This window comes from Jaculus jaculus, chromosome 2 (genome assembly GCF_020740685.1).
Source record: "Jaculus jaculus isolate mJacJac1 chromosome 2, mJacJac1.mat.Y.cur, whole genome shotgun sequence".
Lineage (NCBI taxonomy): Eukaryota > Metazoa > Chordata > Mammalia > Rodentia > Dipodidae > Jaculus > Jaculus jaculus.
Window position 1 is genome coordinate 196,633,880 of NC_059103.1, and position 17,306 is coordinate 196,651,185.

General features: G+C 51.5%; 1 protein-coding gene across 1 annotated transcript in view; it reads left to right on the plus strand.

Moving 5' to 3' along the window:
- The window catches only part of LOC101617528 (maestro heat-like repeat family member 5), a 48,372-nt gene extending 40,677 nt beyond the window's left edge, over positions 1–7,695 (plus strand). Inside the window, 6 exon segments of the mRNA XM_045143561.1 lie at positions 299–478; positions 1,717–1,872; positions 2,876–2,998; positions 6,702–6,804; positions 6,994–7,068; positions 7,271–7,695. Of these exon segments, the coding sequence (XP_044999496.1) occupies positions 299–478; positions 1,717–1,872; positions 2,876–2,998; positions 6,702–6,804; positions 6,994–7,068; positions 7,271–7,368 (735 nt within the window). The 3' untranslated portion in view covers positions 7,369–7,695.
- Positions 7,696–17,306: the final 9,611 nt, after the last annotated feature.

Consider the following 17,306-nt stretch of genomic DNA (forward strand, 5'->3'; position numbering starts at 1 on the left):
TGTGTATGGGAGGAGGGTGCCGGTAGAGCATTTGGGCTCTGCGACTGTTGGGGTTTTGCCAAGCAGGTCTGTAGGTTAGGGGTGCAGTGGAATTGTAGGTGAAGCAGGCAGTGGCACCAACTTTCCTCAGTCTTATTCCTTCTGGCCTGGTCAGAGTCAAGCACCTTTCACCTTATTAGGGGGCCACATTTTCCCGCACCTCCCTAGTACTGTGACCAGCAGCCAGAGGCCATCCCTTTTCAGGCTTTCTCCCTACACTAACCGGAGGTCCCACATACAGCCCGTGTGTCGCCCTCAGGTGTACCTGCTTCGAAATCAGCTGTTGGAGCTCCTTGACAGCTTTCTGAAGCCTGAGCCGTCGCAGGATCTTGTGGGTCTGATGGAGATCCTCGGCGACCTCCTGCACTACCTGAGGGTCAAGAAGTTGGGCCTTGTCCATCTCAAGATTGCCCAGCACCTGCTGAGCCTGTTCAAGGACGTGAGCTGGCCTGAGATGGGGTTGGGCAGGCAAGGCTGTTGCCACCAATCAGGAGCCAGTCCTGTGGTGCCCTGAGGTTCCCCCACCTGCTCCCAGGCTCTAAGACTCCCACCAGGGAAGGGAGGTCCCTCCAAGTGACAATGTTTGTTGTGGTGCTGGGTAGAGACCTCCCGCCTCCTGGGCTGTAGGGAAGAACAAATGAGAACTGAGTGTGCTCTGCACTGCAGAGGTCAGGGTCAAATGGTTTCATGGAGTCACAAGTGAGGAAGGCTTGAGACTGGCAGAGGTTCAAGCCAGGAAGACCTCTGCAAGGTGCCACTGGGGTGGGCTAGAATCAGGGGCCAAGTGCCAGTTAGGGTGGGCTGGTGGCAAGTGCAAGGGAGCAAGCAAGAGGTCAGTGGTCAGTTCGGGGCAGTGGATGGCTCTGCCTTTCAAGGACAGGGTCCATAGCTAGATTCAGGAGTGAGGGCTATAAAAATGACAAGGCTGGGCTGGAGAGATGGCTTAGCATGACTGTGAAGCCTAAGGACCCCGTTTGATTCTCCAGGTCCCATGTTAGCCAGATGCCCATGGTGGCTCATGTGTCTGGAGTTCATTTGCAGCAGCTAGAGGCCCTGGCAGGCCCATTCTCCCTCTCTCTCTCTCTCTCTCTCTCTCTCTCTCTCTCTCTCTGTCCCTTTCTGTCTTAAATAAATAAATAAATCTTTAAAGAAACAAACAAAAAAGAAAGGGCAAGGCTGGTTTTAGTAAGCCCTGCTGTGGGCGCTGGGCTCAACCCTTGCCTCCCTAAGGACGAAGGCACTGTTGTTACCAGCAGATTACAGAAAGGGAAGCAGGGACACAGGGAAGGAGCCTTGCCCAGGAGAGGAGCTAAAACACAACAGGATAGATCTGGCAGCCAGGGAATAGGGGTGTGGTTGTTGCCACCCCAGAAACCTACAGAGAAACTGAGAGGCAAGAAACCAGGAAGAACAGATCAGGGGAAGGCTACGGAATAACACCAGTGGCAAATAGAGTGGGGAAAACTGGGAGAAAGGGGGAAGGTGGCGGCGGGAAAGGGCCGCGGCAGTGGAGGGATTCCGCTGCTGCAGGGTGCTGTAGGGCCAGAGGCGATGTCCTGAGCCGCACAGGCCTGAAGCGGGGCAAGAGCAAGGCAGGCGCAGAGAGGGAGGGCAGGGGCTGCGGCTGGGAGCCCGGCCCACTGCGGGCCTGAGCAGAAAGCCTGCCCGTCCCCCCAGGAGAGGGCGGAGGTGCGCGGAGGCGCCATCTTCCTGTTTGCGGATGTCATCCACGGTGGCGGAAAGAAGTTGGGACAGGAGCTCAAGACCGTGGCATCCAACGCTGTGGTGCCCCTGTTCTTCCACATGGCTGACCCCTGCCCTGAGGTGGTCACGGTGAGTGGGCTGCACCCCAGCCAGGAGAAGCAGATGGGGGGGACCCTCGCGTAGCACGGCTGGGGGACTCTGGAGAACCAAACCTGGCTGCCGTCCTGGAGAGGCCTCCTGAGTGACCGGGAGGCTGGGCCTGCGCTTTCAGGCCACTCCGCTGCTGGGATGAAGGCCAAGCGCCCTGCTGGTGTGGTTCATTCGGCCACTTGCTTTAGTGTCTCCATTCCCTCTCACCCCATTGGTCCAGGTCCTTGGAACCATCCACTAGGTCTGGACCCCGCCCCCAGTCCACCACCCAAATGCGGCCTCAGGAACCTTCTACCTTCACTTCCCCTCACTTCCCCTTCCGGTGGTGTAATGGTGTCTCACAAGGCCACCCACTGGTATCCTGTCTGCCCGGTGCCACACCCGCGGGAGGGTGCTGTGTGCAAATGATACCAGAATGGGGGGTTCTTCTGCGGCTCCTGCTCTGATCTCAAGGCCTTGGGCTTTGTGGGGTCTGCCTTTGGAAGGCACTCTGGTCCCCCTGAAACCGCCCTGCTTCTTCCTGCAGGCCTTGTCTGGACTCCCCCTCCCCCCTTCCCTCACCGCCACACACAGGCCAGGTTTGGCATCTGCTGGCCCTGGGCACTGCCTCTCCCATTGTCTCATCATCAGAATTTGATCCGGCCCGTCTCCACCATCATGTCACTTTCCCAAACTTAGAAGGAGTAGGATCTCCTCACGAGGCTAGTGCCCCAAGCCGGTTCTTTGGGGAGGCAGTTAAAGCAGCCAAGGGGACCACCGGCCTCTCTGGAAGGTTTAATAAACCATAACCCGACACTGGGCTCAGGGGAAGGGAGAGCCTTTCCTTTGGTGGAAGCGGCCTTGAGGGATGGTTTATGTAAACGGCCTGGAACCTGAGGTGTCCTGGGAAGGAAACTTCCTCTCGGGGGTCTGGCCAGGAGGAGAGTGAAGAAAGGTGGAGGCAGGGACACCTTTGGGTGACCTGTCTACTCTGCATCCCTAGAAGGCCAAATTTGCCTTCCTGCGCTGTGCCATCTTGCTGAAGTGGGAGTTCCGGAAGGAGCTGTTTGGCAAGCTAGCGTGGGGCCATGGACTGGGTGCTGAGAATGACGTTTTTATCTACACGGTAAGGTGTGGGCTCCCTCCCCGAGGAAGGTTGGTATCCAGGAAGAAAGGTGGCTTTGCAGGTGTCAGGGAGCACTGGGGAAGGAGGCCAAGGGGGTCTCCACTGTGTGCCCCGAGTGGGTCCGATTGGGGTCCTCCAGTGCCCCCTGGTGTTATAATGCAGATTTGAGGTGGAAGGAGCCCAGCCTTGGCCCTTAGAAGTTCCTGAGCCCAGAAGTGGGGGACTTGCAGCAAATGCTACCTCTGCTGTCCAGCAGCCAGTTTGACATCTGACCCCAGCTTCTTCTGCCTTACCAGGGGGCCAGACTTCCAGGACCACAGTCCCAGATTTGAGCAGGTCCAATGTCCACAGGTGGGCAGTGTCTTCAGTCCTCGATGGGTCCTGCTGCAGCAAGCAGGACCCTTGAGCTGGTGACATTGCCTCCCTTTGGTGGTGGGCCTCAGGACTCCTGCATTTGCTGCTTGTAACAGACAGCTTCAGGTTCGCTGAGATGAACTTCCAGACCAGGCACAGTTATGGAGGAAGGGATATTTATTGAAGCCTACAGATCCAGGGGAAGTTCCATAATGGCAGAAGAAGCTGGCCTGCTTTCCCAGGACCAAGCAGAGAGAGCAGAAACACCAGCCAAAAGCCACACAGCACAGCACACTTCAGAAACTCCAACTAGGCACACTTTGCATATCTTTAGACTGAAATCTCAAACCCACCACCACACCTTAAGATCCACCCAGTGACACTGCCTCCAGCCAGGTGGCTGCAGATGCAAACTACAGACTAATAAAACACTGAATACATTGGGGGCCATCTATTCAAACTACCATACTGCTTGAAGATGGAGTGCTGAAAAGGTGCAATGAGGGGAAATAGCATGAACCATCCTGGGATACTGGCTATCCAGTGTGGCCTGGCACTCTGAGCAGGCTGAGTGTGTGTGTGACCGGCTTGCAGTTCAAGTGTGAACATGGCCAGGCCCCCAGGCACAGGAGCAGTTCAGGAGGGCTTCCTGCCAGCCGCCAGAGAGGAAGGCAGTGTCCTCTTCTAGGGAAGGACTCGGTCATTCAGGAGCTAGTTGCAGTGCTCAGCTATTCAATCAGGGTCTCCCATGATAACATGTTTGTGCACGGATTGCTCATTTGCTCCAACGGAGCCTGGCCACCACGCGTGTAGCACACGGCTTTGCAGCTGGTGGTTCCACTGTCCACTTTGCCCCTGGCACCTCTGGCTGTGCTGTATGCTAGTGCCTTGGCACCTGTCTGTGAGCACTGGCATGGGGACAGGTGTGGGCCATGCTCTGCAGAGACCTCGGTGGGCGGGGCAGAGGCCCGGCAGGGGTGGTGACCTCCCAGCTGGGGCGGCAGCAGCTCACCCCCTGCATGTAGGAATGCCACATGTCGCCTTGTGACCCAGCTGATGGCTGTCACAGCAGAAGCAGGGCCCTCTGGAGACAGGGCTGATGCCCATTGTCGCCTCCCCACTGTCCTGACGCTAAACATCTGGCAATCATGGGCACTCAGGATGACACGTTTAGAGAATAGAGGGCAGCAGTGAAGACAAGCAGGTGACCATTTAATCCTGGAGAGGACCCTGGAGAATGGAGGGTTACAGGAGCCCCATGCACGGTGCAACAGCTTAGGCCATGTCTGCACTAGATGGTGAACGAACTGAAGTAACTGCCCAGGAGATGCCCCTTCCAGGGAAATTCTGTTCACCAAGTGGCAGTGAAGTAGATGGAGCCCAAAGACCATGGGGCATCTTTCCTCTACTCTCAATGCCGGAAGGGGGCCTGCTGGCTTTGAGCAGAGAACCACGACGGGCTGGACCTGAGTTTGGCAGTGGCTAACCTCTGTCCACTAGCTGAGTGCACGGAGAGGAGGGAAGCGTTTACCCGAGAACTTGGGTGGCTAAGCGTCAAGATGCTTTTCTTTCTTTATTTTTATTTTTTGAGGCAAGCCCAACAGACTGGCCTTTTTAATGAGAGACAGCAAGAGTAAGAGGAAGAGAGAGAGGACTGGTGTGCTAGGGCCTCTGGCCACTGTAATTGAATTCCAGCTGCGTGTGCCACCTCGTGTGTCTGGCTTCTGTGGGACCAGGGGAGTTGAACATGGGTCTTTAGGCTTCCCAGGCAAGCGCCTTAACCACCAAGCCATCTCTCCAGCCCCCAAGATGTTTTTCTGTGTTGAAGATGAATGGAACAGAGCCTGGCAGGCTGGCAGAGCTCAATCGCTGTGCCTTACTGGCCATGGCCACACCCCTGTGGCGGCCCAGTCAGGGGGGCTCTTTGGTGGGACCCAGCTTGAGTAGGTACAAGTATCTCGGTTTTGGCAGCCACCCAGAAGCACATAAAGATGGCCCTGTAACAGGGAATTGGGGTTCAGGAAAAGTTCTTGACCTCTAAACCCTGAATTCCTGTCTGTTTTTAACCAAAGAAATGTATACACCAGAGTGAGAAGGAAAATTTATAAAATGTTTCATCTTATCCAGGTCTGGGCTAGGGGCTGGCTCAAGAACAGGCCAGCCATGAAGAAGTTTGGAGGCTGAGCTTAACAACCACAACGTCAGGATCAGATTTAAATTCTAGGAAAGGCAAACTCCCTCCCAGGAGGGGCTCAGGTTGTTTATGGAAAAACAGGTCTAGGGAACTCCTTTAGCCAAGAGATAAGGAAAGGACAGATCCCTGTCTGATCCCTAGTAGCAGTAGTAAAGAGAGAGAGAGAAAATTGGTGTGCCAGGGCCTCCAGCCACTGTAATCAAACTCCAGATGCATGCGCCACCTTGTGCACATGTGCGATCTTGAACAGGGGTCACCTTGTCTAGTAAAGTAGTCTCTAATAAAGTGGAGATCGCAAGGGCAGACTTAAGGACATTTCTGCTTTTACTTTCGCAGATCAGTCACCCTAAACCACCTAACAAAGCTACCTGACTCCCTCTCACCTGGTTATCTATGAGGAGTGTGGGGAGGCTGCCCTAGGGGTTGAATACCTAAGTGATCAACCCATTGGAATTCTCAGTAGTGCTGATAGCAAAAAAAAAAAAAAAAAAAAAAAAGCCAATTAAATCGGCACAGATAGTGAGATGAGGGCCAGGGCTATGGCTCAGTGGCAGAGTGCTTGGCTAGAATGCACAAGGCCCTGAGTTCAAGCCTCAGCATTACTGAAAAGCTTTTAAGAAGAGAGAGAAGAAGAGAAACTGAACTGGTTATAAAACTAATGCGCCTTTGAGGCCCTTGTCACAGAAGCCCACACCCGCGGTTTCATACCCTGCAAGCTAGCTTCACACTCGGGGCTCCAGGGCAGCCCCTGTCCTAGGCTGGCTCTCCTCTTAGTGGATCGGCCTCTGGAGCCACGCATGTCCCCACATGCTAGCCCACCCCAGCCAGTCCTGTAGATGCTGCCTCACACAATGGACTGACACGCCCTGCATCCCATCACCCCATCTGTGTGGAACGCGCTGCAGACTGGGGGGCTCCTGGCTCCTTGGCATGGACTCCCCACAGAGTTAGGCTGAATGAAGGAACTGAGCTTGTGTCATATATACATGGGGCTCTGGGCCCAGCCTGGAGTGCCTGCCCTCCTCACTTTCAGGCCCTTGGTAGGTACTAGAGGTGGGGTTCAGTGCTTTGGGGGGGATACTCAGGCAATCCATGTCCCAGTCTAAGTGCCATGTTGGCCCCAGTCTGGCCACAGCTCTTCTTTCTTCTCCCCAGGTAGAGAGCAGTTTTGGTAACTACCAGCAATTTCTCAAGGAGGCCCTGACCTACCTGGACAGCCCTCACAAGACTCTGAAGCTAGCAGCCATGAAGTTCATCGGTGGGTACTGAGCCAGTGCCCCTCTCCCCAGCACACTCACAATGGATGGCCTGGCTCGTGTCTCCAGAGTCTGCCATGGGGGCAGTGGCTCTGGGCCAATGGATGGACAGGGCGCTGCTGGCCCACGTCTCCGTCTCCGAGGGAAAGCATGCCCCTGCCTTCCACTTACCCGCCCGGCCCACCTTGCAGGGGGCCTGCTTCAGGACTGCTTCGGTGACCTGTGCTTCTACCTGAAGAAAAGCGACGTAAAGTTCCTCAAGAACCGTGAGCGAGCGGAGACCTAGCACCCTGGGGTGGCTGAGACCTATCTTCCCTGACACTTTAGGGAGCCCTCTGATGGGGAAGTGCCTTGCCAAGAGGGGGGCTCACTATCTCCTCCAGACTGAGGGTCTGGGGACAACTGGGCCTGCGCTGGGTGCCCTGCTCCACGGCAGGCCACCTGATGGGCGCGGGGCCTCTGCCCTAGGCTTGGAGACCCTTGGCCAGGAGCAGGACCCCACGAGCCGCGGGTTCTACCTGAACCACTGGGACGACGTCACAGAGCTGTACAAGTACATGACCTGAGTGGCAGGGCTCAGCCTGTCCACCCCACCGTCCTTGTCCCCAACCCTTTTTGTCCTTGTCAAGACCTTTCTTTATTAAATGGCCATGGAGTATGCTGTGGCCTCTCATGTTCTGTCTACCCCACGTCTTCCCTGTGCGTGTGCAAAGGGCCCAGCAAGCTCTCCCTTTCACCCCAACCCCAGAAGCCATGGCATGGTCTCCAAGCAGCCCGTGTGCCCATTTGGTTTAGGATGCCCACCTCCTTGCCCAGCCCACCCATTTTTCAACCAACATCTACCTTGCCACCTGTGTAGGATGTGTGGATGGAACATAGGCTGAGGACTTCTGACATCTGCCCACTCACTGATCAACTCTCCCATGGCCAATGGGCCCCTCTTACTCTTGCTCAGGCCCTTTGCTGAAGTTGGCACCCAGGCCTTGGTGGTGCTCCCAGGCTTTGGGAGACACCCTTGGAAAGCGTGGTTGCTGCTCCTCTGTGTGGGTCCTCTCTGGGTACCCACCCTCCAGTAGGAAGTCCGCCCTCCCCAAGCCCAGCCAGGCTGTTCATCTGTGCCTGGAGTCCTTGCTTCACATGGAGGTATGAGGACATCATGGTGGCTGCCAGAGGGAGTCTGATGTCCTCAGGCCACTTCTGGTTGATGGCCATAATTCAGTGATCAAAAATCAAACGCAGGGGCTAGAGAGATGGCTTAGCGGTTAAGCACTTGCCTGTGAAGCCTAAGGACCCCGATTCGAGGCTCGGTTCCCCAGGTCCCACGTTAGCCAGATGCACAAGGGGGCGCACACATCTGGAGTTCATTTGCAGAGGCTGGAAGCCCTGGCACGCCCATTCTCTCTCTCTCCCTCTATTTGTCTTTCTCTCTGTGCCTGTCGCACTCAAATAAATAAATAAATAAAAATTAAAAAAAAATCAAATGCAGCCTGGTGTGGTGGCGCACACCTTTAATCCCAGCACTCAAGAGGCAGAGATAGGAGGATCGCTGTGAGTTCGAGGCCACCCTGAGACTATTCAAGGTCAGCCTGAGCTAGAGTGAAACCCTACCTTGAAAAACCAAGAAAAAAAAAAAATGCAACCTACACGTGGTGGTGCACGCTTTTAACCCCACTCAGGAAGCAGAAGCAGGAGAAATCAATGTGAGTTCAAAGTCACCCTGAGACTACATAGTGAATTCCAGGTCAGCCCAGGCTAGAGCAAGACCCTACATTGAAAAACTAAAAAAAAAAAAAAAAAAAAAAAAAAAAATCAAATGCAGACAGAGCCAGCATCTTAAAGGATCTATAAGGATGTCACACCTCCCTGGGGATGCTCCAATACACAGAGCAGCTGTCCAAGGAAGGGCTAAAGGGTCATAACAGATGCCCAGAAATCACCAGACAGTACCTCTCAGGCGCGTCCCCAGGAGGGAGGGCCATGGTGAAGGTGGGACCTGGGCTTGGGGGGGCGGTCAACAGGCATGACAACAAATCAGGAGCAGGAGGTTTATGCCAGTTGCAGAGACTGAAGATGGGGTGAGGGGTGAGGGCCTGTCTGTGCCCTAGCTGAGGAGAAGTTCTGAATGACAGGTTCAGGACCCCCGTGTCTAGAAAGACAAGGCAGGCCAAGGCCCAAGGTCAGACAGTGACTTCCCTTTAGAACCCAGCCAGCCCGGCTAAGTGCTGTGGGCCAGAAGTGTCAAGGGCAGGACACAGGTTGTCTGGCTGAAGAAGCCAAGGGCCACAGAGGGGCCTGGCAGGGGAGGGGCTGCAGGCTCCTGGTGTGGTGGACATGCCTGGGGACAGGAAGACACAGAGAGCATCTTGAGGAGTTCCATGTTTCTGAGTGGATGGAAGATGACACCTCAGAGGAGGCTCAAGATTGGCAGCTAGAGCAAAAGGAAAAAGCTGAGGCAATAATCTGCCACAAGAGCCAAGAGTGGAGATGCCATAGAAAAGGACAGCTCTTCGGCTAGGTAGGATGTCTCAGAGAGGCTGGGTCGAGGAAGGAGAAAGTCCATGTCCCTTCAGGGATAGGAAGGGACAGAGTCTGGGTGAGTCCTTAGCCTTTACTATATGTGGGTTCGCTGATTCAAAGACCCTACCCTCTAAGACACAACCATTAGCCTCAGTTTGGGTTAAATTACAGTCACTGCATACTTAATGTACTGCTGGAAAATTATATTGGCTTCACAACAATTGATTCCAAAGCAGTGGGCTGGTGCCAGTGGTGAGAGAAGTCTGCAGGAGATCCATAGCCACTGGAATAAATAAGGCAGGAGCAGGGGTAGAAGACAAGCTTGCCTACACTGGCCAGAACTTTCAAGGCCCAGGACAGAAGCCCCCACCTATTCCAAGTAGAAGCAGGAGCAGAGGTGCTCAATAGGAAGGCGCCCCCACCCAAAGCTCTCTGCACGCACCCAGACGGAGTTAAACCACACCTGAGCCCTAGAGCAAAGCTCGCGGTGACCAAGAGCCCTGCTGTGAGAGCTAGGAAAGACGCCTTGGCATGTCCAGGCTCCTGGAAATACCAGATGAACAGTAGAGTAGTCAAAATGCCCATTCAAGAACCATGTAAACTAGTGCAATTATAATTAAGTCTCCATGGCCAAATCAGAATAGCTGAAACAGCCAAAGAGAATATGGGAAATTCTGCAATGGAGATGAAAGACATGAAATCACAGTCACAGAGCAATATAAGGCAGAATTCCACATGTAGATATAATGTGATGAGTATAAGAAATGTTTTATAAATCGAAAGAGCTTCCCCTCACCATAGGAATGATCGACAGAAAGCAGATTTCTGAACAATGACAGATCGGGGAGAGTACAGTAACCCTTCCTGACTGCCAGCTAGGATGGTGAGCCCAGCCACATGAACTTTCAAGCAGGAAGACAAAATACTTTTCAGCTCCTGAACCAGTGACATGCTGCCAAGATGGCGTCTGCGTGTGACCGCAAAACAGCGGCACCCAAAGCACTCGTCAGCAGAAACATGGAGGCACCAGGAAACACAAGTACAAACACGCCAATGACAACAGTGGCACTTAGGAGGCTGAGGCTGGAGGAGGCACGCCTGGGCTTTATGGCAAGTTCTTGCCCTAAGATACAGTGAGCCGGGGCGCAGCTTTAATGGTAGAGCACTTGTCTAGGAGATGTGCGTTCTATCCCCAGCAACACACACACACAGAAAATCTTAAATTTTAAGGCATAGGATGAGATCATGGTAGTAAACTTAAATAGTAACTGAAGAGGAAAGACCTCTTCAAGAAGGATTGTTCCATGGGCTAGGTTCTAGACTTCTAAGAAAAGAGAAAGCTGAACCTAGGGAGATGCCTCCGTGATCAAAGGCACTTACTGACCAAAGACTGCTGACCCCCCCCCCGACAGTTCAATTCCTCAGTACCCACGTAAAGCCAAATACACAATGTGGCACATGCATCTGGAGTGTGTTTGCAAGAGGCTCTGGTGTGCCATTACATACATTCTCTTTCTCTGAATCTCTCCCCCCCACCACCTACCTTCTCTCTCTCTAATAAGTAAATATATTTTTTTAAAAAATATTTTTTGTTCATTTTTTATTTATTTATTTGAGAGCGACAGACACAGAAAGAAAGGCAGATAGAGGGAGAGAGAGAGAATGGGCGCACCAGGGCTTCCAGCATCTGCAAACGAACTCCAGACGTGTGCGCCCCCTTGTGCATCTGGCTAATGTGAGTCCTGGGGAACTGAGCCTTGAACCGGGGTCCTCAGGCTTCACAGGCAAGCGCTTAACTGCTAAGCCATCTCTCCAGCCCATAAGTAAATATATTTTTAAAAGAAAGCAAGCTGAGCATCAGCATTCATCTTTCTGCCTCCTAACTTCCAAACCAGCCACTTCCTGCTCCTGCCGTTGTGCTGCTACCGTGAAGGGCTGTGCCGGCAAACTGTGAGCCATTATAAACCCTTCCTTCCCTGAGCAGCTCTTGTTGGGAAAATTGGGTGTTTTTTGTAAGAAAGAAGGTTGAAGAGACGTGCAGAGAGGAACTGTTCTTTCGGGCACAGGTCTCTAACAATGCTCCAAGAAGTAGAACATCCCAACAGAGAACAGAGGGGCAGTGAAAGCCCAAGGTTGTGAGACGTAGCTGAACGGACATGAAATGGATCCCAGCACACAGCAGAGCCAGGAAAGAGCCCCTCAGATGCTGTCCACTGCGCTCTGACCGGGGAGCAAAGGCACCGCACCGTGACACACACAGCAAACACAGTCTTCCCGCCCACCCTGCGTCAGACTTAGCAGAATGGCTGGGCACAAGTGACAACTCACATCTGTAGTCCAGCACTCAGGAGGCAGAGGCAGGAGGATTGCTACAAGTTCAAGGCCAGCCTGAGATAAAGATTAAGACCATATCTCAAAAACAAAACAAAAAAAATCATCAGAATGGTCCTTAGAGAACACAAAACTAAAAACTTGTAAAGAGCCATGGTTTAGCAGTTAAGGCACTTACCTGCAAAGCCAAAGGACCCAGGCTTAATTCCCCAGGATCCACGTAAGCCAGATGCACAAGGTGGTGCATGTGTCTGGAGTTTGTTTGCAGTGGCTGGAGGCCCTAGTGTGCCCATTCTCTCTCTCCCTCTCTCAAGTAAATAAATAAAAATAAAATATTTTTAAAACAACAGGAAACATCTAGATGGCCTTGAATTTGACAATGAGTTCTTAGATTCAACAACAAAAACTCAACTAGGCAAGAAAGACTAATGTCAGGCGTTTTCAAAATTAAAACCTCCTGCTCTACATTGCTTAGATAAGGAAGGGGAGGGGGGAAACACAGGCTGGGAGGCAGGACTTGTAAAACACCTGTCTAGAAAGGACTGCTGTCGGGCTGGAGAGATGGCTTAGCGGTTAAGCGCTTGCCTGTGAAGCCTAAGGACCCCGGTTCAAGGCTCGGTTCCCCAGGTCCCACGTTAGCCAGATGCACAAGGGGGCGCACGCATCTGGAGTTCGTTTGCAGTGGCTGGAAGCCCTGGTGCACCCATTCTCTCTCTCTCTGTCTTTCTCCCTGTGTCTGTCGCTCTCAAATAAATAAAATATGAACAAAAAATATTAAAAAAAAAAGGACTGCTGTCCAGATATATAAAGAATGCTTAAAACTCAACAATACAGAAACAACTTAAATAAAAATGGGCAAAAGATCTTAACAGGCCCCTCACAAGGAAGATAAACAGATGGCAAGTTTACACTTGAAGGGGTGCTTGACTGTTTCCTTGGGAAATTGCAAGTTCAGGCAGTACCAGCACCACATGTGTATTAGAATGGCTAGAACCAAGCAAAATCCAAGGCAACGCCCACAGAGCCAAATGCTGGGACGGGTGTGGGGCACCGGGAACTCACTGCTGGTGGGAAGGAAGAACAGAGCTGTCTCTTGGGGAACTGCCTGCTCTGGACACCACAGTCCAACACTTTCATCCAAAGGAGGTGGAGACTTAGAGTCCCACAGACCCGTGTGTGGAGGCTGATGGCAGCATTCTTCACACCTGTCCCAAATCAGGAGCAATCACCACTTTTCAGTAGGAAGGTGAACGGCCTGGGGCGCTTTCAGACAATGGCCATTGTCACTGAAGATAACGAGCCTGCCATGAAGTGCAGCCAGTCCTCTTGACGCTGACGTCACCTCGAAGTAGTAAAACAGCCTGGAGTTCCATGTGGTGTGGGGTCCCAGCTGCTACGAGGCCGAGAGGAGACAGTGGCTTGTTCCAGGCCAACCTGGGAATCTTTGCAAAAGCCTGACTCAAAGTGAAATCAAGAAAGCCACTGGGCGGAAAGTATGTCAGAGCCACATGTTGGGTCATGATATGCAGAGACATTTATCCTACCCATAACTGAGGGCTAACTCCACAATGCAGACCCACATACCTCAACAAGGAGGGGCCAAGGGGAGGGGATAGGTCACGGATGAGCCTAATAATGGTACCAAAGTTATTTGCTGGATACAAAACTAATTAATTTAAAAAAAGCCACTGGGGGATGGCTCAGTGGTAGAGCATTTGCCTAGCACACACAGGGTCCTAGGTTCAACCCCAGAACCAGAAAACTAAAAACTCAAGAGTCCTTGTTGCCATGGAGACTGAGGAAGCATTTGATGAAAAGGAGGAGTTGGGGGCCTGGGGTGCTATTCTGTGTCCTGCCCAATGTGACAGTTACCCCAGTCCAACTCCCAGAGCTGTGGAGCATCAGGGCTGCGATGGCCTCCTGGCATTGCCATGTGACAAAACTCACTGAGCACTTAAAATGTGAGACTCTTGTCATCCACGTTGACATGGTCCCTCAGTAAAGCTGAATGAAATGGTAAAATCCAAGGACTGGCGGCGGCTCATTTCCATGCACCGCTACGTATAGCGCTTCATGTAATCTGCACTACAAATTCAAGTACCAAAATATTAAAAGAACCCATGTTGAGAAAGGGAAACGGAAAAAGCAGACTGGAGACACAATAGCAACCAGATGGATGTTTTTAAAATGCTCCTGGTGGAAAAGTTTAAGATACGGATTGTGATCTGAAGCAATCTCACTGAAGCAAGTGTACGCGCTGATTGGCGCCCTGCTTTATGTAAGAGGTGGTGGGAGCAGCCGCTTGGTCTCCTCCTCTGTGCCCAGGATGGTCACGAAAATGCAAAGACAACCCTTGAAGCAGAAGCTGCCCTTCAACTAAGTGACAGCAGGTGCCCAGGGCTGTGAGAACACACACAGATCAGTAACGAGCTGGGGTTTCTTGCAGGTGTCAGGTGACATGGACCGTGAGCGGGATGGGATCACTCTAGTCTCCTATGGCAAGACGCGGGCGGGGGGAGGGCGCCCCGGCAAACAGCCACTCACCGCAGGCTGGGTAGTGGGCTCCGGGACCTAGATGTGGCATATCAGTGGGCACTGACACACAGAATGAAGGTCACAAGTCACTGCCTGGAGAATCAGAACGAGAATGTCTCCTTTTGGAGTTCACAGCAACACATCCCAGAGTGGGCGTGGGGGAGAGCTCCATGTCCTGAGCTCTTGTGTTGCCAGAAAGTGTCAGGCCCATACGACGCACCGGCATATTTTAGATCTGCTTTCCTTAAATGACCAGTAGGGTGTTAAAGTGTGCAATCAAAACAAAATAGACAAGTGAAAATAATAATAAAGGTGAAATAGAAATAAGTAAATTCAAAATGTAATCACTTAAAAATTAGGAAAGGGAAGTCTTCTTGAAGCAATCACAAAAGCAGGACAATCCCAGAGAGCTAATGTGGAGGGGGAAAGCACAAGACATTAGTAACGCTAGCTAAGGAATTTACAAGTTAGTGTGGCCGGATATGAAATACAGTTATATATCTATAACCCTATGACAAGACTAATGAAGGCCAGCTCGAGCTTCAGACAGGATAGACTCAAAGTCAAAAACAAAAAGCATTGTATGGCTAGAGGACTATTTAAAAATGATCCCATTTTTGAGGAAGATATAACAGTCCTAAGCTTGTATATTCCTCAAAACAAAGCAGCATTATACAGGATGGCAAGGAATTTTCCACTATCACAGTGGAAATTTTCCTCATGTCTTCTGTGGTTACTGACTGGCTGAACAGACACAGATAACTGAAGCTATGAGGAAATCAGAGGGAAGTGTTTCCTGCTGCCTGGTCACTTCTGGGGTCAGACGTGGGTGTCTGTAGCAGGCACAGCATGGTGCCCCTCATTTTAACTGTGTCTCACATCTACCCAGTTGAGGGTTCTGTCCTTCAAAACTGCCCTGCTTCAGATGCTAATAAAAAGTGCTCTAGAACTTCTGAGCCTCCATCTCCAGGCTGATGTAAGCACGTAAGAGGGGCCCAGAGCTCCCAGGCCTTCCTGGGTGCAGTACACTCAGGAAGTCTGTGTGTTTGGTCATCTGGAAGCTTGATGAGCTCTGTCTTTGGGTGGGGGGGGGGTGTTGCATGGAGGCCTGGTCAATTGTGTCATTGTCCAGGTGTGGTGGTTCGATTCAGGTGTCTCCCATAAACTTAGGTGTTCTGAATGTGAAGTTCCCAGCTGATGGAAATTTGGGAATTAACACCTCCTGGAGGCTGTATGCTATTGCAGGTGGGCTTTTGGGTGTTATAGGCAGTGTTCCCTTGCCATTGTTTGGCATACTCTCCTTCTCCTGTTGTCCACATGCTATCATTTTCTCCTGCCATTATGGAGCTTCCCCTCAAGTCTGTAAACCAAAATAAACCCTTTTTTCCCAAAAGCTGCTCCTGATCGGGTGATTTTTGCCAATGATGCAAACCGACTGCAACACTAGGCCAGAGGGAAGACACATAAGAACACAGGAAGCCAAGGAGAGGGGCCATGCCTTGATCTTGGACTTTGGCCTCCAGAACTGCGAGAAAATAAATGTTTATAGTGTAAAAACGCATTGCCCAGATCATCATGATCAACTTGATCCTCAAAGCTGGGGATGGTGGGTCATGCTATAATCTCACTACTCAGGAGGCTGAGGTAGTATTGCCATGAGTGTGAGATCAGCCTGGGCGACAAGTGAGTTCCAGGTCAGCTTGGGATAGAATTAGACTCTGCCTCACACAAAGAGACAAAAAAAAAATCCATAATCATTTAAGCTTCAGTCCTTCCCCTCTTCCCGGAAGTATCTACCGTAAAGTCCTGCCTTGGTCATTCTTGTAATTCGCTCCCCCATCCTCAAGCTGCCTAGGGACCCACCTCCCCCAGCTATTTGTCATCCCATTGGCTCACAAAAGACACTCATTGATCTTGAGATTCCAAAAGTTTTAGGAGCAAAGTGTGTGCATCAAAAGGCAGAGATGGGACTGATTTTGAAAGCTCACAAAGGGAATAAAATTGACCATCTTGAGTTAGTGAGTCTATAAATGACTCTGCCCTCGGCATTGAGGAAGTGCAAATGGAGTATTTATAAAATGGTTGGGTCTTATGCAACAGAAACTACATTTTCCCACAGCATTATAATTAAATTAGGAATCACAGGTGGGGGTGACGGCTCACGCCTGCAAACCCAGTACTTTGAGGTGGAGGTAGGAGGAGAGACACAGCCTGAGCTGCATAGCAAGAAAGACCCTGTTCAAAAAAAAAATCATAAAATAATAAGCCTTTAAAATCCCAGAGTTTAGAACTTCTAAAACATATGTAAAATAACATATACAAAGAGGTTTTCACAAGGGAAATTCAGAAATAATTACAGCCAAATGATAATAAAAATGAAACATAGAAACTAGGAGTGGGGAACCACAATAGCGCTTTGAGGGGGATGAATAGCCTTAATGTTTGCATTAGACACCAGGAAAAGCGAGAAATTCCATGGGGGGGGGGGATTCCTAGCTAGAAGCTGGTTAGTTGCATTCATTCCAGCCTGAGAAAAAGAAGGGCAACAAATACGGAATTGGTGAAGGGCACAAACCACAGTCAGACATGCAGTCCTGGGAGCAATGGCCCAGATAACCATGCTGAGCAAGAAGAGAGGACGTTCATGCTAATGCCAGGGGGCCCAGGGGACCCAGCCAAAGGCACATGAGAAAACTTAAAGATAATGAGGGCATTGTGGACAATGCAGTACTATCCACTTGAAATGTAATTGAAATAGATTCCCAAAGAAATAACTATGAAAAGTGACTCGGCCCCCTTCCCCCTCAAAAAAAACAAACCCAGATGCCAGGGGTGGTGGTGCACGCCTTTAATCCCAGCATTCGGGAGGCAGAGGTAGGAGGATCACCTGTGAGTTCGAGGCCACCCTGAGACTCCATAGTGAATTCCAGGTCAGCCTGGGCTAGAGTGAGACCTTACCTCGAAAAACCAAAAAAACAAACAAACCCAGAAAGCCTGCATGGCTCTGTAATTCGTCACTGAGGAGGGTTTGATTGGGCGGCGGAGCAGGCAGCTGGGGCGGGGGATGGGTGCAGGGCAGAGTGGGCGCTGGGCTCAGAGCAGGACAATGGTGGCCTGTCCT